This window comes from Manis pentadactyla, chromosome 4 (genome assembly GCF_030020395.1).
Source record: "Manis pentadactyla isolate mManPen7 chromosome 4, mManPen7.hap1, whole genome shotgun sequence".
In the NCBI taxonomy this organism is placed as follows: Eukaryota; Metazoa; Chordata; class Mammalia; order Pholidota; family Manidae; genus Manis; species Manis pentadactyla.
The window spans coordinates 41,937,068-41,959,915 of NC_080022.1; the positions used below are offsets into that span (position 1 = coordinate 41,937,068).

General features: G+C 35.2%; 1 protein-coding gene across 4 annotated transcripts in view; it reads left to right on the forward strand.

Annotated features, from left to right (window-relative positions):
• The window catches only part of ZFYVE9 (zinc finger FYVE-type containing 9), a 237,405-nt gene that overhangs the window by 146,039 nt on the left and 68,518 nt on the right, over positions 1–22,848 (forward strand). For all 4 annotated transcript variants that reach the window (XM_036892966.2, XM_036892968.2, XM_057500210.1 and 1 more), the window contains 4 exons: positions 266–435; positions 3,413–3,533; positions 5,821–5,943; positions 8,141–8,296. In XM_036892966.2, the coding sequence (XP_036748861.2) occupies positions 266–435; positions 3,413–3,533; positions 5,821–5,943; positions 8,141–8,296 (570 nt within the window). The remainder of the gene's footprint in view (positions 1–265; positions 436–3,412; positions 3,534–5,820; positions 5,944–8,140; positions 8,297–22,848) is intronic.

Sequence of the window (22,848 nt, forward strand, 5' to 3'; positions counted from 1 at the left end):
GTATTTAAGAATTCTTAATATTTTAAAGCAAATGTTTTAAATCTTTACATATAAGGTATAGAAGTAAAGAATATATTTAAATGTGTATTTTTTAAAATTAATTCATAGTCTCTTTTACACGCAGTTACAGTTCTGGTATTTGTAATTACAAGAAGCTAAATAGTGATTACTTTGTACATCTGGAATTGGTGACCTTCTCTTCTTTGATATTAGAAACCTTACCAATGTCACATTGATGCTTGTTTTATTTTTCCGGCTTCTCAAGTGGCTCAGCCCAGAGAGCAGAGGCGAGTTTGGTTTGCTGACGGGATCTTGCCTAATGGAGAAGTTGCTGATGCAGCCAAATTAACAGTGAATGGCACTTCCTCTGCAGGAACCTTGGCTGTGTCACATGACCCAGTCAAGCCAGTAGCTACCAGTCCTCTACCAGCAGAGGTAAGAAAACATAACAGCAGCTAAAAGTGAGTACTTACTTTGCTCAGCATTGTACTGCCCCTGTCTTGTCTTTTTCTTAGTTGAGTAACCTTTCTGTGGACTCTAATAGGTTTTGGATATAGTTCACTGCATGTGTGTGTGTCTAGGGGTAAAATAAATGCAGCAAAATCAGTTTTTCTCTGTGTGCTCTGTATTTGGAAGTTTTTTCAGGAGAAAGATTTGTATAAAAGTTGTTCTCAGATGAGTTCAGGCTACCGCTATAGCCAGAAGTTGTGCTAGAGAGAATCCTGGCACCTTGATGCTTCCCCAGCCCCTTAGGATGCCGTGGTGAGGAAAGGCCAGGCAAATGAAGGTGGCTGAGGAATCCTCTATTCCTTTCTCTTCAACCCAGGCGGCTCTGCTTTTTGCTGTTCTACCTGTTGGGTTTCCATGTAAGTTTTTTAGAAGGATCAAAAAACTTAAAAATAAGTTGAAAACCACACACTTAATGGCTTGAACACTCATATAATTTACATAAGGAAAATAGCTCATACTGTGTTGTCACCTCCACCTCATTTCTATAGGATATACTGGTGGCAGTCTGGGGGCTAATGGGATTTTCTTTCCTTGGGGCCTAATTGCAGAAGGGGACAAATACCAGCTACTTTTTTTGGAGTCAGTGAGAGAACAGAATCTCTAAGGACCAAAATTAGAAAGTATACACATAGGATCCTTTTATACAGTGGTCCCTTTCTGTTGCTGATTGCTCTCAAATTTAGTGGTCAAGATTATAACAGGGCCATTAATTCCAACTAAGTGTATATGTCCTGTGTCCTGTTTTCTTCTTCTTTTTAAATAAAAGGATCAAAGTTTGGGTAAAGTTTTTACTTTTGAAGTTTTCTTAGAATTGTTAGTTACTATTTATTTATATTTATGTTTAATAATATTTTTCAGAAATTTACATAATTTTTGGATTTGGTTATAATTGAAGTTACATATTATTATGATTAGATTTACTGACATATACAGAGCTAAATTTCCTGTTTGGCAAAGGAACATTCAACCATGTCATACCTGTCTTCAAATATTGTTTTTGGGATTTTTCTGTGGCTGCAGAATAACAGCCAGGACTCTGTCTTATTTTTATTTGTACCTGTGCAATGACTTTGTCAAGATAGTTTCTTCTTTTTTCCTCCCATTGTTTATTTGGAAAAATTTCAAATGCACTGGAAAGTTGCAAGAATAGTACAGTGAACACACATATATTTTTTACTTGTTTAACCAATTGTTAACATTTTGCCACATTTACTTTGCCTCTATGTAAACATATACACACACATCATTTTTTTTTTGATGAACCATTTGAGTAGCACTTCATCACTAAAGTTAGTACTTCAACTTTTGTCTCCTAAAAATAAGTCATTTTCTTGCATAAGTATAATTAGCATGTGAAAAAGACATTTAACATATAATTCTAATATTTAACATACAGTCCATTTCAGATTATCCAAATTGTCCCAATAGTATTCTTTATAGCTTTCATTTATACATACTTTATTTCTTATACTAGGCCTTCAAGTCAGTTAGTGATAGTTTACTAATTTTCCAAATTTCCTTATATGATGATATACTAAGAACTTTGCAAAATTTTAGCGAAAACGTTCTAAACACTTAAAGTTCTAAATTACAGATACTAGAGACAAAGGCATGACAAAACAGCATACTTTTAAATAATAGTTTTAATCTTTATTCAGGTATAAGTCACATATAGCAAAGAGCTTAAGGAGCATTAATCTTTAGGAAACAACTTGATATGTATGTATGTACACACACACATACTTGGCATATAACCCAGGTGAAGATACAGAACACTTCTGTCACTCTAAAAGGTTCCCTTATAGATTTTTTCCACCAATACCTGCCCCCGTTTCCCCAAGGTAACTGTAATTCTGACTTGTATCATCATGGATTAGTTTTGTTTATTCTTGAATTTCATATAAATGGGATCATATAGTATATAATGTTTTGTATCTAGCTTCTTAAACTACTATTTCTAGGATTTATCCATGCTGTGTGCAAATAAATTTTTTATTGCTGAATAGTATTTCTCAGATGGTTATACTACAATTTATCTATTTTCCTGTTAACGAATTTATGGATTGTTTCAGTCTTTGGCTGTTATGAATAAAGCTTCTATAAATTCTTATACATGTTAAAAAATGGTTTTTAAATGCTTTTCGTTGAACTTTTAAAGTTTCTTTTTTTTCTTAAGTTATGGAAAATACAGAGAGAACATCATTTTAATAGGTCTTTGAGCATATCCTCTTAATTCCTTAATTTAGTGGGTTTAATGCCACCCAAAATGTGTTTGCAACATTATGCTTTATTAAATGCAGCTGATGTGATTTTCATATTAATGCAAAGAAAAATGAACTTGATGTTTGGTTTCATTATATACTAAATGAAAACACCCTATTTTAATTTCTATATTTTATCCAAGTTATTTTTTCTCTTTTATCGTAGTAAAACTTTGTACCTAATCTTTGCTATATTAACCATTTTTATGTGCTCAATCTAGTGCTATTAAGTATATTCATATTATTGTAACTGTCTCACCATTATTCTCAAAGTTAATTGTAAAAGCAAATATATTTGAGACAATAGTAAAATTTTGTTTCTGTTGCTACTGCATCTTTTTAAAAATATTTTTCTTTTATGGCAAAAGAAACCTGAGTAAAAGAAGCTTTAACCCAGGCTATAAATCCTCTTCTCTCATTAGCATGATTTGGTAATGCCAAAGGGAAAAACTGTATCATTAGAAACATTTTCATAGTGTAAACCCAGTCCTTTAGGAAACCACAAATTAATGAGTATCTTGTGCTATCTTTCAAAATATGAATTCCAAATTTTCACTTAAATTCCCATTTATATTCTTGACTATATTCTGCCAAAGTTTTGAACTCTCTGTAATGCTCCTTTGCTGATTTGCTTTTCCTAGATGGATATATCTCTATTTTCTGGGAGTATAACTCAGGTTGGAAGTCCTGTTGGCAGTGCAATGAATCTTATTCCTGAAGATGGCCTTCCTCCCATTCTCATCTCCACTGGTGTAAAAGGAGGTATATGAACTTTTATTTTAAGTAGGGATAGTTATATATGCCAAATGTTGCCTTCTGATTAAGGGAATGAAATGGAACTTGAGTGATAATTACCCTTCTCTCCAACAAAAAAAGCAACTACTCAATACCATGAAAAAACTGTTCCTGTTACTGATTATTTTAAAGTAGATATTTATATTTTCATATTATAATGTCATTTCATTTGTTGGAAGGATATAATATAAATGTAGTTCATTAGGAGTTGTTTCTTTATATTTCAGAACACATAATACTCTGAAGCTGCTTATGGTTCTGTGGTTGGCCCATGTGATACAGTCAGTACATTAATTTAACTTCTTGTTTTGAAGTATAATACATATCCAGAAATGTACATATAATAAGTGGAAAGCACTGAACTTAAATAGAAATTTTACTGTTAAAAATATTTTTAAGTGTCTTGGTAAGAAGTAAAATTACTATCCAGTCTAAAGAATGTTTGTGTTTGTTGTTGATAAAATCAGATTAGCATCCAGTCAGTACATTTTCAGGAGATATTTTATCAATAATCTCTCCTCTCTTTACCTGGTCTCCTTACCTTCAATCTTTTTCTCCTTTATTTTACCTTCTACATTCCTCAACCTTTCAAAATCCAGATGAATGGAAAACTCCTCTCTGCATCTTCCCTTAGGCTGCCTCCATAGTAGTGTTTTGCATCCTCATCTCTGTACTAACAGAAATTGTTATAGACTATCACTTCATTAACCCTTTTCTCATTGTAATTTAGATATTTGATATCTAATTATTTCACTTAGACCATGAATTCTTTCAGTCTTAATTCACGTTTGTGTCTTCTGTTCCTAGCATGGTGCTGGGGCCACAGTGCAGGCTTTTAGCAAAGTTGGCTGAATGTACTGATGGTACTGTCATTCAGCTATGTCCCAGACAGTGGAACAGAGAACTTGCACAAAGTTAAACATTCTTTTGATTGTATAATGCCTTTGGTTCTTTACTAGAACCCCCTAAACATATTCTTTTGTTAGTAAAAGTACTACTTAGATTTCAAATTCTGCTCATTTTAATAAATCTTAGGTTAATAAGAAATTAAACTGGCCTACTCTGTTGTTAAAATAAATAAAATTGCAGGGTTCCATTTTCACTAAAAGACACATCCTTTTAAATCTGTTGTCAAATCCTCTCCTACCAAGAAACAGCTAGTTATCTGTGTTTACTTACTTAAACCATATTACTTACTAAATCTTCACCAGAATTTTCAATTTTGTATTCCAGTGGAATAACTTCATGAAAGTTTTTTCTTTTTAAAAATAGAAGTCACTTAGTACTACTTTTTCCCGTAAATATTTTCATTGATAAATCGGTACACATTTCCCATTACATCCAAAAAATAGTTTTTTGGTTTCTATTGGTCAGTGGCAAATGGTGTTATTTTGTTCTGCCTGGCTGTCCCTTAATGATGCATTTTATGTAAAACCACCCAAACAACATGGAGCTTTTAAGTTTTTAATTCCTTTCCCATATCTTCAGATTCTATAGTGGCTATTACCCATAATTTTTACTTACAAGTGAGAGGATTACCATCATTCAAAATGGGATGGCTGAACATTTTATATGGTGCTTGCAGGGATTAAATGGGAAGAGTTCCCTGCAGTCTCAAGTACTACACAAGTTCAGAATCTGATGTGTGATTTACTGGTGATTTTGGTGATACATGTATTGAAGTCTTGATTTATACTTACAGGAATTGTTTCATGCAACCAGTCACTTATGATACTTTTAATTTATTTTCCGGGTATATATTTAATTTTAACTTTTTAGTGGTAAAAATTTCAAAAGTACAAAAGGAATATAGAATAAAAAGTAAAAAAGATTTCCTTCTACCTCAACCCCATGACATCCTTCTCAGAGGTAACTAGTGTATTATCACTTTCTTGTTTATCATGGATTATTTTAAATGCTGGTCTTAGTACTTCTATGTGAAATTCTTTTTATGATAGTTGGAGAATTTTGGTTAAATAAAAGGGTTGTCTTTAGACTGTGGCACAAACCATTTCATGAAGAAGTCTATACATAGAATAACCATGTTATCGTCCAAATTGGACTGGGTCACTTTTGAGAATGAAAGAGGCACTGTTAACATGACCCTGTGACAGAAGGTATAAATCTGTTGTCACCCTAGCTATAAATCAAATGCCTGTCACTTTCCTGTGAATAATTATCCAATTCCTCCATTAGATTTCTTTCTTGATATGTCCCTTTAGCCAATTTCTTACCTTGTTTTCTCCCTTTACAGACTATGCTGTGGAAGAGAAACCATCACAGATATCAGTTATGCAGCATTTGGAGGATGGTGGCCCTGACCCACTTGTATTTGTTTTAAATGCAAATTTGTTGTCAATGGTTAAAATTGTAAATTGTGAGTGAGAAATTTGTTTTTGTTTTATGTCTTTTTTTTAAATTAAGGTATCATTGATATATAATCTTACGAAGGTTTCATATGAGCAACATTGTGGTTACTACATTCCCCCATATTATCAAGTCCCCAACACATACCCCATTAAAGTCATGGGGATAAGATAGGTGAATTCTTGCTGGAAGAAAGCCAAACAAAAGATGCTATAGAGTCACTATTTGTCTTCTCTCTGCTATACTGCCTTCCCCGTGCGCCCCCCTCATTATGTGTGCTAATCGTAAGGCCCCTTATTCTCCTTCTCCCTCCCTTCCCACCCACCCTTCCCACCCCCTTTCCCTTTAGCAACCGCTAGTCCTTTCTTGAGGTCTGTGAGTCTGCTGCTGTTTTGTTCCTTCAGTTTTTGCTTTGTTGTTATACTCCACAAATGAGTGAAATCATTTGGTACTTGTCCTTCTCCACCTGGCTTAGAGAAACTTGTTTTTTAAAACTAAAATGAGGTACTTTACTGACTTGTAGATAATAAATATACGTTTCAAATTCATTACACGTAAGTATTTTCATATGGAGCCACATCTTACTGAAAACTGAGTACTGAAGGAGTTCCCTTGTGTTAAACTATATATCTGAGTACAACTGTGGGGCTACCTGAAACTCTTGCTTTTAGTCATGGGGATTAGATAGGTGAATTCTTGCTGGAAGAAAGCCAAACAAAACTGATCTGAGTTCTTCACGAGATGAGTATGCAAAGTCATCACTCACCACCAGAATAACTGGAGGCAGATAAATTATCCAGGAGGGTCAAACAATTTACATGCTAGGTTTAAGTCTTAAAAGTCCTAATCATAGTACAAAACTATTTGGGAGAAGTGTGAGTTAAATAACACATAGTAAAGCTTCAGTGCATCGTAAGTCAAGATCCAGAAAAAACTTCCCAGTCCTTGGTTATTCTTGTTTATAAAAATGGAAGAGAGGACAGTAACTTAGAATCTTGATTCCAAGATGGTATTGGAAAATAGAGAATACATTTATCCTGGATGAATGTTGACAGGCAGAGTTTTGGAGAAAGGATGCCCTGGGGAACAGTCCTTCAGTTCCCACTGTATACTTGTTTTAAGTTGACCCTGGAAACCAGAAACACGTATAGATCATATCCTTAGCGGTTCTACATTAATGAAATGTAGGTTTCTGATTTACTTGTTAATCACACCCTTGTATGTTTGCTAGTTATTAATGCTTACCTCCTTTCTTTCTAGGACCAGCTTAAAATTTAAATTTACCAAGTCTGGTTTATAAGTTATTCTTAGAAAATAGTAACTTAGAATTCCTGAAATATACACCATCTTAATATAGTTGGATTGGGCACCCCCTGTTTAGTTATATAAAATAACAATTTCCAAAGTGAAAGAAATGGATCTTCTTTTAGTTTTGCCTTACACCGTGATATCCACAAATTTATTTGAATCCTTTTTCAATTCCTTTGGGGATCCCACTGTGTTGGAATAAAAATGATAAAAGTGTCAAGTATTGAACATTATTTTTAACTACATATGGCTTGTGCTTTTGGGATTCTACATAGGCTGAAAATGAAAAGTGGAAATAAATAGTCCAGAGAAACCATCCTTTCACCACTTTTTATAGCATGAAGTCAAGTAAAGTCATATTTCTGATTATCTAGAATTTTCTTCCAGAAAGGACTATAAAATAACTAGAATCTTTCATAGATTAAATTTAATAAATGGACATAAAGTATATTTTCTTTAGGCTACAACCTGAATCCAAAGCTGTAATATTGACTTTTATTGTTGTTGTTTAGTTTTACATAAGCAATTGTTTCCCTTGGTAATGTGACTTTAAAAAATATAGGTAGGGGGATATATCCTTTAATTATTATAACCAAGGATAACCTAGAATGTTGTTTCTTTTAATAATTGTAGTTAAAAGTGTTAAGTACATTTTCTTTCATTGCTTCTTTTACTTCCCTTTCAGTTGTTTTTCTGTTTGCTTAGAGCCAGAGGCATTGTGTATTTTTAACTTCTACAGTAGTTCTTTGGCCTAATGCAATGACAGTTCATAATTGAATTATACAGACTCACTATGATATATTTTATATTTTGCTGTATTATAATAAATTTCTGTACATTTTTTAAGATTAAGGATTGACAAGAATGTCTTTGTTTTTATGTTTTTATTCCTTCTGTAGATGTGAACAGGAAGTGCTGGTGTTTCACAACCAAGGGAATGCATGCAGTGGGGCAGTCTGAGATAGTCATTCTTCTGCAGTGTCTACCAGATGAAAAGTGTTTACCAAGGGACATCTTTAATCACTTTGTGCAGCTGTATCGGGATGCTCTGGCAGGTGGGGTTGCTTTATGACTTGCTCTGCACGCTTTATAAGTGATAAAAATGGACTCGGATGCGAAATAATAGTTTTAATTTGGAAACCTGGCATTGGACTTTGGTGTTAGTGGCAAGTTAGAACTTGCCACGGTTTTAGGAAATTACAAATTTTAGTAATTTACTTGGTGTGGTTGTTATTATTTTATAAAAAGGCTAGAATCAAAGTTGTAAGATAATCCATGGCCATGACATAAAAATATTTTTGTTGGAGTGGCTTAGGGGTCCTGATACTGGTATTTGGTAGAAGGAAGCATAATCATAGTTTACTACTTATTTCTTCAGTTAACAATATTTATATAATCATAATACAAATATTCTTCATTTAATTCTGAACTTTCAAAAACCACTAGCATGGATAACTTTATTATGGTTTCAAAACAAACTATAAGTATTATTAACTGTAACAATATAAAAGTAAACACATAGCTATTAAGGATACTAATATGAAGACATACTATTAAAAGTTGAGAAAGAAGAAATATTTCTGTGTGTATTATTTGACCTTACAAAGTTGATATTCCTCAAATCTCCCTTATTTTACAGAGGAGGTAAGAAGTGGTGTAATTGAGCTAAATTCTCATTTATCGTAACAGGAGACCAAAATAATATCTGTAATTGATAAATAGGGAAAGAGTAGTATAAGTATAGGAACTAAAACAGATAAATAATAAGACAACTTGTCTCTGAGGAACAAGACTTGTGAGGGGGCAGTGAGAGTGACCAGGGTATTAAAATTATTTTCATGTATTATTTGATATTATTTATAAGTATATTAAGAGCATAAATTATTCATATTTTTTGAATGCAGTAATTCCCCTTATGGGATTCTATGCCAAATAAATTATCTAAAATGTAAAATACACTTTGTACATGAAGGTGTTTATTATAGCATTAGTTAAACTTAACATAAAAATTAAGTGACAATCTAAATGCTCAGCTTTAGGTGAAAAGTTTAACTGCATTACACTTGTTAGATGCATCTTTTTTAGAACTTTTTAAAGCCATTAAAAGTAATATTTGTAAATAGAATGTAACAACATGGGAAATGCTCTTGAAATAAGTACAAAAGCAGGATATAAAATTGCGTCTATGGTGATTATAGCTTATGCATTAAAGATTATACCTTTATGTCTTAATTAGTCTCTATGATAATTTAGGTGTGATAGTACATGAGGGCAATTACATTGGAAATGGACTGCATGATACCTGTGAAGTATGCTTCAGTATTTACTGTGTCAGTTCTAAAATGATAGAGCTAATTTGAAGTCATCTAGAGCCTCTAGACCATATAACACTCTGGACCTATGTTTAGTTCCAGAAATGACCGAAACATTCACTTTTCTCTTCAATTTGAATGTATTCATATATAAAAACTCAACAGAGAAGTGGCTTTGGGGATCCAAGTACTTGTGGTTCATGTGGGTTTTGAGAGGACATCAGGGATTAGGGCATGGGAGGTTCATCAGTGTCTTGTTTAAAAGTTCGTCTTTATTCTGTAGGCAGTGAGGAACCATTGAAAGAAATGAGTGACATAATCAGATTTTCATTTTAGAAAGATGACTCTAGAAGCATTGTGAATGTGGGTCAAAGTTAGTGTGCCTGGTGGCAGGTACCAGTCAAGAAGAAGGTACAGTGGTTAAACAAACAGAATTACAGTGGATAAGCACTAGAAGAATACTGTTCATCAAAAAAACCCAAACTACTGTTAGATGCAGCAATTCTACTTTTCGGATGAATCTCACAAACATTATGCAGCACAGAAGAAGCCAGACACAAAAAAGTACATGTCATATGATTCCATCTATATGATTCTCTAAATAGGCAAAGGGAATCTGTGGTGATAGAAATTAGATCAGTGTTTGCCTGGGGAGAGATGGGAGTGCAAGTGCTGGGACTGACTACAGGGCTGTCCTGGGAACTTTCTGGGATGATATAAATGTTCTTACATCTTGATTGGGATAGTGTTTACATGTGTCAAAGTTCACTGAACCCTGTACTTAAAATCTGGGGGGTTTACTGCATGTAAATTGTACATCAGTAAAATTGACTTAAAATTTTTATTGAGATATAATTGACATTTTAGTGTCAGGTATACAACACAATGATTCAGTAGATATATTTACATATTGTAAAATGACCACAGTAAGTCTTGTTAACATCCATTACCACAATTCTTACAATTTTTCTCTTTGTGATGCAAACTTTTAAGATCTACTTTCTTAGCAACTTTCAAATACACTATACAGTAATTGGTGACTATAGTCACCATGCTGCACATACATGCTCGGTACTTACTTATCTTATAACTGGAAGTTTGTACTTTTTGATTACTTGTACCCATTTCACCTACCTCTTTACTCCCTGTGTCTGGCAATCACCAGTCTTGTTTTCTGTATCTGTGAGTTCAGTGGTTTCTTTTGTTTTTTGTTTTTGTTTTCAGATTCCACATAGAAGTGTGATTATATGGTGTTTGTCTTTCTCTGACTTATTTCACTTAGCATAATGCACTCCAGGTCAATCCATATTGTTGCAAATGACAAAATTTTCTTTTTTATAGCTGAATAATACTCCACTGTGTACATATATTGCTTTTTTTTTAAATCCATTCACCTGGTCAGTGTATACTTAGGTTTTTTCCATGTCTTGGCTATTTTAAATAATGCCTCAGTGATCATGGTGGGGTGCAGATATCTTTTCAAGTTAGTGTTTTCATTTTCTTAGAGTAAATTCCAAAAGTGGAATTGCTGCATCATGCGGTAGTTCTAATTTTTATTTTTTGAGCAACCTCCATACTGCTTTCCATCTTTCCATAGTTGCTGCACCAATTTACATTCCCATCAACAGTGTATAAGGGTCCCTTTTTCTCCACATCCTTGCCAACCCTTGTTATTTTAGAGTTCATTTTTAAAAAGCAGTTGTCAGCAAGAAATACAGGATGAGGGCACGTACCTATATAGCTAAGTAACATTTCAAAAGCATAAATAAGTGAGCTTATAAGAGTCTCTCCTTGGATAAAGAATCATTTCACAGCTCATAAAATATTGGTACTAGAAGATATTTTAGAACATCTAGTACAAACTTCATTTTTTAGATGAGCAAAATGAGATCTAGAGGTGTTACTCATTTGCCTAAGTCACAGACCTAGTTAGTGGCAGAATTAGGACTGAAAGCTCCCAGATGAGTATTCTTTACATTATATCAGTTGACTCTGTGTGTATTATTAGTAATACAGCAGTTTTTAAAAAAACAGATAGACACATTTTTTGTGTACCAGGACTGTTTTATTAAGACTCCTGTCTTTAGATAATCAAGATAGTAACTTGATACATCATTTTGATTTTTTAATAAATAGGAACATATTTTATGTGTTCTAAAATGATCCTGATTTATTATTTTTCTCCTTTCTGTAACATACTATGTGGAATTGGCAAATTGTATCTTCAATTTCCCCTCAGTGTGAAAACTTGAATACTCCATCTCTTGTTTAGTGGTTTCTCTGTCAGAAAATATTCAAAAAGCTTTAGAAGCCCACGAATGAACTTTATAATTTCCTAGGAATTTTTTATTTAAACAGCATGTGTTTAGTATTAGTATGTGTGTGTCTATATGTATGTGGCTATATGTGTATCTTATTTAGTATATGTAATTTCTATTTTTGTTTTATACAGTTTTTTTTGGTATCATTAATATACAGTCACATGAGCAACATTGTGGTTATTAGATTCCCCCCGTTCTCAAGTCCCCACCACATACCTCATTACAGTCACTGTCCATTAGCATAGTAAGATGCTATAGAGTCACTATTTGTCTTCTCTGTGCTATACTGCCTTCCCCGTGCGCCCCCCTTGTTATGTGGGCTAATCGTAAGGCCCCTTATTCTCCTTCTCCCTCCCTTCCCACCCACCCTCCCCAGTCCCTTTCCCTTTGGTAACTGTTAGTCCATTCTTGGGTTCTGTGAGTCTGCTGCTGTTTTTTTCCTTCAGTTTTTGCTTGGTTCTTATGCTCCACAGATGAGTGAAATCATTTGGTACTTGTCATTCTCCGCCTGGCTTGTCACTGAGCATAATACCCTCTAGATACATCCATGTTGTTGCAAACGGTAGGATTTGTTTTCTTCTTATGGCTGAATAATACTCCATTGTGTATATGTACCACATCTTCTTTATCCATTCATCTACTGATGGACACTTAGGTTGCTTCCATTTCTTGGCTATTGTAAATAATGCTGCAGTAAACATAGGGGCAATTATGTCTTTTTGAAACTGGGATTCTACATTCTTAGGGTAAATTCCTAAGAGTGGAATTCCCGGGTCAAATGGTATTCCTATTTTCAGATTTTGAGGAATCTCCATACTGCTTTCCACAATGGTTGAACTATTTTACATTGCCACCAGCAGTGTGGGAGGCTTCCCCTTTCTCCACATCATTGCCAGCATTTGTTGCTCCTAGTTTTTTCTATGTTAGCCATCCTAACTGCTATGAGGTGATACCTCATTGCGGTTTTAATTTGCATTTCCCTAATAATTGTGTGGAGCATCTGTTCATGTGCCTGTTGGCCATCTGAATTTCTTCTTTGGAGAGTGTCTGTTCATAGATTCCACCCTTTTTTTTATTGGGTTATTTGCTTTTTTGGGTGTTGAGGCATGTGGATTTTTTGTATATTTTGGGTATTAACCGCTTGTCAGATATGTCATTTACAAGTATATTGTCCCATACTGTAGGATGCCTTTTTGTTCTGCTGATGGTGTCTTTTGCTGTACAGAAACTCTTTAACATGATGTAGTCCCATTTGTTCATTTTTTATTTTGTTTCCCTTGCCCAAGGAGATGCGTTCAGGAAAAAGTTGCTCATGTTTATATTCAAGATATTTTTGCCTATGTTTTCTTCTAAGAGTTTTATGGTTTCATGACTTACATTCAGGTCTTTGATCCATTTTGAGTTTATTTTTGTGTATGGGGTTAGACAATAATCCAGTTTCATTCTCTTGCATATAGCTGTCCAGTTTTGCCAACAGCAATTGTTGAAGAGGCTGTCATTTCCCCATTGTATGTCCATGGCTCCTTTATCGTATATAACTGACCATATATGCTTGGGTTAATGTCTGGAGTCTCTATTCTGTCCCACTGGTCTATGGGTCTGTTCTTGTGCCAGTACCAAATTGTCTTGATTACTGTGGCTTTGTAGTAGAGCTTGAAGTTGGGGAGTGAGATCCCCCCCCCACTTTATTCTTCCTTCTCAGGATTGTTTTGGCTATTTTGGGGTCTTTGGTCATTCCATATGAATTTTAGAACTATTTGCTCTAGTTCATTAAAGAATGCTATTGGTATTTTGATAGGGATTGCATTGAATCTGTAGATTGCTTTAGGCAGGATGGCCATTTTGACAATATTAAATCTTCCTGTCCATGAGCGCAGGATGTGCTTCCATTTATTGGTATCTTCTTTAATTTCTCTCATGAGTGTCTTGTAGTTTTCAGAGTATAGGTCTTTCACTTCCTTGGTTAGGTTTATTCCTAGGTATTTTATTCTTTTTGATGCAATTGTGAATGGAATTGTTTTCCTGATTTCTCTTTCTGCTAGTTCATCGTTAGTGTGTAGGAATGCAACAGATTTCTGTGTATTGATTTTGTATCCTGCAAGTCTGATGAATTCAGATATTAGATCTAGTAGTTTTGGAGTAGATTCTTTAGGGTTTTTATGTACAAAATCATGTCATCTGCAAACAGGGACAGTTTAAGTTTTTCCTTGCCAGTCTGGATGCCTTTTATTTCTTTGTGTTGTTGGATTGCTATGACTAGTACCTCCAGAAAGAACTATGTTGAATAAAAGTGGGGAGAGTGGGCATCCTTGTCTTGTTCCTAATCTTAAAGGAAAAGCTTTCAGCTTCTCACTGTTAAGTATAGTGTTGGCTTTGGGTTTGTCATTTATGGCCTTTATTATGTTGAGGTACTTGCCCCCTATACCTGTTTTGTTGAGAGTTTTTATCATGAATGAATGTTGAATTTTGTTGAATGCTGTTTGAACATCTATGTGTATGATCATGTGGTTTTTGTCCTTCTTTTTGTTGATGTGGTGGATGATGTTGATGGATTTTTGAATGTTGTACCATCCTTGCATCCCTGTAATAAATCCTACTTGATGATGATGGATGATCTTATTTTTTTATTTTTAATTTTTTCGTAAGGTATTATTGGTATACACTCTTATAAAGATTTCACACCCATACCCAATGTAGTCACTGTCCATCAATGTAGTAAGATGCCACAGATTCACTGTTTGCCTTCTTTGTGCTACACTGTTTTCCCTGTGACCCCCCCACATCAAGTGTATGAAACATAATACCCCTCATTCCCCTTCTCCCTCCCCAACCGCCTACCCTCCCGCACCCACACCCACCTTTGGTAACCACTAGTCCCTTTTTGGACTCTGTGAGTCTGCTGCTATTTTGTTCCTTCAGTTTTGCTTCATTGTTATACTCCACAGATGAGGGAAATCATTTGGCACTTGTCTTTCTCCACCTTGCTTATTTCACTGAGCATAATATCCTCTAGCTTCATCCATGTTGTTGCAAATGATAGGATTTGTTTTCTTCTTATGGCTGAATAATATTCCATTGTGTATATGTACCACATCTTCTTTATCCATTCATCTACTGATGGACACTTAGGTTGCTTCCATATCTTGGCTATTGTTAATAGTGCTGCGATAAACATAGGGGTGCATATGTCTTTTTGAATCTGAGAGCTTGTATTTTTCAATTCCAAGGAGCGGGATTCCTGGGTCAAATGGTATTTCTATTTTTAGTGTTTTGAGGAACCTCCATGTTGCTTTCCACAGTGGTTGAACTAGCTTACATGATCTTTTTGATGTATTTTTGAATTTGCTTTGCTCATATTTTGTTGAGTATTTTTGCATCTATGTTCATCAGGATATTGGTCTGTAATTTTCTTTTTCTGTGTTGTCTTTGCCTGGTTTTGTTATTAGAGTGATGCAGGCCTTGTAGAATGAATTTGGGAGTATTCCCTCTTCTTCAACTTTTTGGAAAACTTTAAGGAGGATGGGTATTAGATCTTCACTAAATGCTTGATAAAATTCAGCAGTGAAACCATATGGTCCAGGAATTTTGTTCTTAGGTAATTTTTTGTCTACCAATTCAATTTCCTTGCTGGTAATTGGTCTATTCAGATTTTCTTTTTCTTTCTGGGTCAGCCTTGGAAGGTTGTATTTTTCTAGAAAGTTGTCCATTTCTTCTAGGTTATCCAGTTTGTTAGCATATAACTTTACATAGTATTCTCTCATAATTCTTTGTATTTCTGTGGTGTCCATAGTGATTTTTTGTTTATCGTTTCTGATTCTGTTTATGTGTGTAGACTCTCTTTTTTCTTGATAAGTCTGGCTAGGAGTTTATCTGTTTTGTTCATTTTCTCAAAGAAGCAGTTCCTGCTTTCATTGATTCTTTCTATTCTGTTTATCTCGATTTTATTTCTGCGCTAATATTTATTATGTCCCTCCTTCTACTGACTTTGGGCCTCATTTGTTCTTCTTCTAGTTTTGTTAATTGTGAATCTGGACTGTTCATTTGAGATTGTTCTTCTTTCCTGAAGTAGGCTTGTATTGCAATATACTTCCCTCTTAGAACTGCCTTTGCTGCATCCCACAGTTTTTGCGGTGTTAAATTATTGTTGTCATTTGTCTCCATACATTGCTTGATTTGTTTTTATTTGGTCATTGTTCCATTGATTATTTAGGACCATGTTATTAAGCCTCCCTGTGTCTGTGGGCTTTTTTGTTTTCTTTGTGTAATTTATTTCTAGTTTCATACCTTTGTGATCTGAGAAGCTGCTTGATACAATTTCAGTCTTTTTTAATTTACTGAGGCTCTTTCTGTGGCCTAGTATACGATCTATTCTTGAAAATGTTCCATGTGCACTTGAGAAGAATGTGTATTCTGTTGCTTTTGGATGGAGTGTTCTGTAGATGTCTGTTAGGTCCATCTGTTCTAATACATTGTTCAGTGCCTGTGTCTCCTTACTTATTTTCTGTCTGGTTGATTTGTCCTTTGGAGTAAGTGGTGTGTTGAAGTCTCCTAAAATGAATGCATTGCATTCTCTTTCCGCCTTTAATTCTGTTAGTATTTGTTTCCCATGTGTAGGTGATCCTGTGTTGGGTTCATAAATATTTATAATAGTTATATCCTCCTGTTGGACTGACCTCTTTATCATTATGTAATGTCCTTCTTTGTATCTTGTTAGTTTCTTTGTTTTGAAGTCTGTTTTCTCTGATACAAGTACTGCAACTCCTGCTTTTTTTTCCCTATTGGTTGCATGAAATATCTTTTCCCAGCCTTTTACTTTCATTCTGTGTATGTCTTTGGGTTTGAAGTGAGTATCTTGTAGGCCATAGACGGGTCTTGTTTTTTTATCTGTTCATTGACTCTATGTCTTTTGATTGGTGCATTCAGACCATTTACATTAAGGGTGATTATCTATAGGTATGTACTTATTGCCATTGCAGGTTTTAGATTCGTGGTTACCAAAGGTTTAAGGGTAATTCCCTTACTATCTAACAGTCTAATTTAATTCACTTTAGTATGCTATTACAAACACAACCTAAAGGTTCTTCTATTTTTCCTTCCTCCTCCATTCTTTATATATTGGGTATCATATTCTGTACTTGTGTATCCCTTGATTGACTTTGGGGGTAGTTGATTTGATTTTGCATCTGCTTAGTAATTAATTGTTTTACTTTCCTGTGGTTTTATTTCCCCTGGTGACAGCTATTTAGCCTTAGGAATACTTCCATCTATAGCAGTCCCTCCAAAATGCACTGTAGAGGTGGTTTGTGGGAGGTAAAGTCTCTCAGCTTTTGCTTATCTGAAAATTATTTATTCCCTCCTTCAAGTTTAAGTGATAACCTTGCCAGATAGAGTATTCTTGTTTTGAGGTGCTTCTGTTTCATTACATTAAATATATCATGCCTCTCCCTTCTTGCCTGTAAGGTTTCTGCTGAGAAGTCTGATGATAGCCTGATGGGTTTTCCTTTGTATGTGATCTTTTTTCTCTCTCTAGCTGCTTTTAAAAGTCTGTCCTTATCCTTGTTCTTTGCCATTTTAATTATTATATGTCTTGGTGTTGTTTTTCTTGGGTCCTTTGTTTGGAGATCTGTGCACCTCCATGGCCTGAGGGACTTTCTCCTTCCCCAGATTGGGGAAGTTTTCAGCAATTACCTCCTCAAAGACACTTCCTATCCCTTTTTCTCTCTCTTCTTCTTCAGGGACCCCTATAATGTGAATATTGTTCTTTTTTGGGTTGTCACACAGTTCTCTCAACATTCTTTCATTCTTAGAGATCCTTTTTTCTCTCTGTGCCTCAGCTTCTTTGTATTCCTCTTCTCTAATTTCTATTCCATTTACCATCTCTTCTACTATATCTAATCTGCTTTTAAATCCCTCCATATGTGTTTCATTTCAGATATGGAATTTCTTAATGATTGAATCTCCATCCTAAATTCATCCCTGAGTTCTTGAATATTTTTCTGTACCTCCATGTGCATGTTTATGATTTTTATTTTGAACTCTCTTTCAGGAAGATTGGTGAGTTCAATTTCACTTTGCCCTTTTTCTGGTGTTTGCGAGATTTTTGTTTGAACTATTTTTCTTTGACGTTTCATATTGGTATGTGGCTCCCTCCAGTGCCCCAAAGCTCTAGCCTCTGGAGCTGTTCAGCTTCTGGAGTGATGGTCTGGTGTTGCAGGGGAGTGGCGCTGGTGCCTAGGGGGAGGAAAAAGCTGTTTCCTGCTTCCTGGCTGCAGTGCCTGTCTCCACTGTCAGAGCAAGTTGGCCACCACACAAGTGTAAGCTTCTGTGTTTTGTGTCCGTAGCTACCATAAACGGGGCTTCCCTCTGGCTGGCCTGATGCCAGGGCAGGAACTGCCGGTTTGCGAGCTGTTGCTGGCAGGCCAGGAGGAAGGCACAGCAGGCTGCATATCACAATGGCGGGCCTCGGAGCTGAGTAGCCAGCCAGAGGGATGGAGCGCCTGAAGATCCTTAAAGTTCCCAACTTGCTGGGCAGAGCATATCCAGACAACCGTATCCACCTATCCTTTCTCCTGCGCAGCATCCTCTGTGCAATCCCCACCCCTTCAGCAGCCCTCTTGCTGTTAGAAAGCCTCTCAGACTTCCCACCTTTCCTTTGTCCCAGAGCAGCTGAATGTGGATCCCTGTCCTCCACAAATGGCTAGATTCTCAGTCTGTCCAAGTATTTTTCCTGCCTTAGCTTTTCCACCCCACTAATCTCCAGAGCACCATGCAATGTAGGTTTGTGCTCCCAAAGCAGATCTCCAGGGCTGGGTGTTCAGCAGTCCTAGGCTTCCACCCACTCCCTGCTCCGTTTCTCTTCCTCCCGATGGTGAGCTGGGTTGTGGGAAGGGATTGGGTCCCACCAGATCAAGGCTTTGGTACGTTACCCTGTTTCATGAGGTCTGCTCTGTTCTCCAGGTGTATGCAGTCTGGTGCAGCCTTCTTTCCTATTGCTTTTTTAGGTTTAGTTGTATTACGTATATTTTCATATTATATGTGCTTTTGGGAGGACATCTCTGTCTCACCTCTCACACCTCCATCTTGAATCACTTCCCCTTCTTATGCAGTTTGTGCTTTCCACAGTGAGGGAGAAAATTGTATTTTGTGAGAAATGACATTCTGACCATTTTGGAATCATGGTAGATTCTAGATTCCCCTGTATTTCTTTTCTTCCTCCATGTTCTGTGTTTATTTTTTTGCAAACATTCAGAACATGAATTTGAATGCAATGGCAATTTTATCTACCAGATTATTTTTTCTGGAGGTAACCTCTGATTGTTTCTCCTTTTAGTGAGGAACCTTTATTGGCTTTATTTTTCCATTAGGAAAAACTGCATAGTCTAACATTCAGTACTGTACATAACTTGATCCTGTATTTCCAGTCTCATTTTCCACTAGTATTCTCCCCATTCTTCCATTGTAGCCAAGCTAAGCATTCCTTTGTTCTTTATATAGTCTGATGATTTCCTACTTCTTTATCTATGATCATCACATGCCCCAACCATGCTGTTTCCCTGCAGACCAACTGTCTGAATCCTACCCATTCTCTCTTAAGTTTTGCTCAAAAACCACTTTCTCCATGAATTCTTTCCTGATGCTCTTCCCAGATAGAAGTCCTTTACCTATGTTTAAAAAAATATTTGGTATATGTGAAAGTATATAAATATATATATACATTTAAAATAATTATGCAGGTTGTAAAGCATAAGAACAAAACAATCAACCATAAACAAAATACTCAACTTTTGTTGGGAAATAAAAATGACAAATCCAATGACACATTCTTTACTTTCCTGATTACATCTTCCTTCTAAACCTCCCTACCTCCCATCCCCAATCCCTAGGTAAACACTATGTTCAAGTTTGTGATACACTTTTCTTCCTTTGTAATTTTATCACAAATGTTTGCATCTTTAAGGATTATAATACATTGTTTTGCATGTTTTTAAACTTTTTGCAAATGATATCACACTGTATATATTTTACATGGTTTGCTTTTTTCATTCTACCATATGTTTCTGACATTCATTCATAGTTCTAGTGGTTCTAATTAATTCATTTTCATACACTAGAAGTGAATAAGAGTGTAAGTAAGACTTAGAGTATAAAACTGTTTTATACTCATTACATAAATGTACCACAATTTATTAAATCTTCTGATGAGCAGTTTGCTGTTCTTACAAGCTTATTGTTATTCAGACATTTTCTTTAAAATTTTTGTACATGTGTACTTAGGAGTAGAATTGCTGGTTTTTAGGGTATGGATATGTTCAACTTTATTAGGTAATGTTAAGTTGTTTCCCAGAGTAGTTTACCATTTCATATCTACCTGTTCCCACTACCGGTATATAAGGGTTGCCAGTATTTGATATTATCCGAGTTTTCATTTTTGCCAATCTGGTGGGTATAAAATTCTGTCTCATTTTGATTTATATGTCACTGAATATTGAGGCTGAGCACATGTTTGTATACATATTGGCCGTGTATATTTTGTTTTCTGTGACAAATATGTCCCTGTTTATGTCTTCATCCAAGTTTCTATTATATTTGTATTCTCTTGGGGATTTCTTTAATTTTTTTTAACTACTCACCTATGAACTTGTCCTGAGTTAAGTTATTCAGTATTGTACTAGTTTTCTGTATTTCCGTTTCACAAACTTAGTAGTTTAAAGCAACACAATTTATGTGCCTGGGTTAGGAGTCCAGGCACAGTTTAGCTTAATCTTCTGTTCAAGGTGCCTCAAGATGACAGCTGTGCTGGGGTTCTCATTTGAAGCTCAGGATCCTCAGGTTGGTGGCAGAATTCAGTTCCTTGCAAATCCCCATTTCTTCATAGCTGTTGGCTGGGGAATGCTCTTGACTCCAAGAGGCTGCCTGTAGTTCCTTGCCTTGTGGCTGCATGGGAAGTTTACAACGTGGATGTTTCCTTTCTTCCAGGCCAACAAGGGTATCACTTTGCTTTGAATCTGTGACCACTAGAGTATATTTAAAGGTTGTATGTCAGGCGCACCCTGATAATCTCCCTATTGACTAATCAAAGTACATTGATTGGTAAACTAATCATGAAAGTGGCATCCCATCATATTCAGAGGGGCTGCCCTCACTTGAGAGGAGGGAATTCAAGAAGGCATGTGTACCAGGAGGCAGGAGAATTCTGTCAACCACACAGGATGGCTGTCTTCCCAAACATGCCACAGACCTTAGCATACTTGCTTGTTTAATACCTTCACCAGTCTTAACTATTGCCTCTAGTTTGTTATACCTTTTGTAAAAGAAAAACAAAGTTTTTATTTATATTCAATTATCAATGTTCAGTGTCAGTATTAAAAATCAATATCAATATTCAATTCAGTCATAATTACTAATTAAATTTTCTGTTATACTTTCACCATATCTGTTGTTTTAGTATCCTGTATTTCCATTTGGACTTGCTTTTCTTGCTGGAATACACCTTTTTATTAGTTTTCTTAATAAAAGTCTTTAGTTGGTTAAACTACATTAGTCTTTGTACATCTGAAATTTTTTAATTTTGCCATCACTCAAATAATTAGTTGGTTATAGAATTCTGGGTTAACAGATTTCTTCCTTCCCTCTCTTCCTTCTTTCCTTCTTTTTCTATTTCCTTCTTTTCTTCTTTTTATCTCTTCTTAGCAAGTACTCTTAAGATATTATTCCATTGTCTTCAGGCATCTCCTGCAGTCTAGTTTTTTTCTTTTTCTTTTTTTTAATAGGTATTTGTCTTTTCTCTTTGGTTTTTAGGATTTTCTCTTTATCTTTGATTTTCTTCAGGTCCACTACTAAAGTTTGTTGTGGGAGGTTTTTTTAATCAGGTTTAATGAGGTATAATTTTTATTCTGTAATATTCATCTTTTCAGACATAGCTAAATGAGTCTAAACAAACAGACACAAGTAGGTAACCACCACCAAAATCAAGATTGACAGTATTTCCATCATCTCTAAACTTTGCCTCAAGCTCCTTTGTATTTAATCCTTTCCCCTTAAAACCTCTGCCCCTGGCAATTATTGGTTTGAGACCCTATAGTTTTGCATTTCCCAGCAGGCTATATAAATTGAATTGCACTTTTGTGTTTGACTCAAATTTCACTTAGCATAATGCTTTTGATATTCATCCATATAGGTGGGTGGATGGATGTACTATAATTAGTTTATCATTCACCTGCAATGCGTGAAAAGTTCCAGTTGTTCTGGATCTTTGCTGCACTTGGTATTGCCTTGTTTTGTTTTGCTTTGTTTTAATTTTTACTTTTCTAATGAGTTTTTTCTGTATCTCATTATGGTTTTAATTTGCATTTCCCCAGTGATATTGAATGTGTTTTCACATGCTTATTTTCCATCTGTAGTTCATCTTTTGCCCTTAAAAATTGGGTTGTTTTCTTTATGAATTTTTAGTACTTTATAAATTTTGGATACAAATCCTTTATCAGATAGTGCATTTTACAGATGTTATGTTCCAGTTCATGGCTTGTGTTTTCATTTTCTTAACTGTCTTTCAGAGAGTTGAAGTCTTCAATTTTGATGAAGTATAGTTTATCAGTTTTTATTTTATAGTTTAGTTTCGTAAGAAATCTTTGCCTTGAACCAAAGTCACAAAATTTCCTCCTCTATTTTCTTCTGTAAGTTTTATAGTTGTAGCTCTTACATACAGATCTATGATTCATTTTGAGTTAATTGTTGTACAGGGCATGAGGTAAGGCTCCAAGTTCTTTTCTTCTTCTTCTTCTCTCTTCCTTCCATTTCTTCCTTTCTTTCTTTTTTGGCATAAGGATACCAATTGTTCTGGCACCATTTGTTAAGAATACTATCCCTTTACTATTGAATTACCTTAGCATAGTTTACTTTCTGTGTATGGGTGGCTTCCTGGAGTCTATTATGTTCCACTGGCCTATGTGTACATATGTGGATTTATTTTTATTT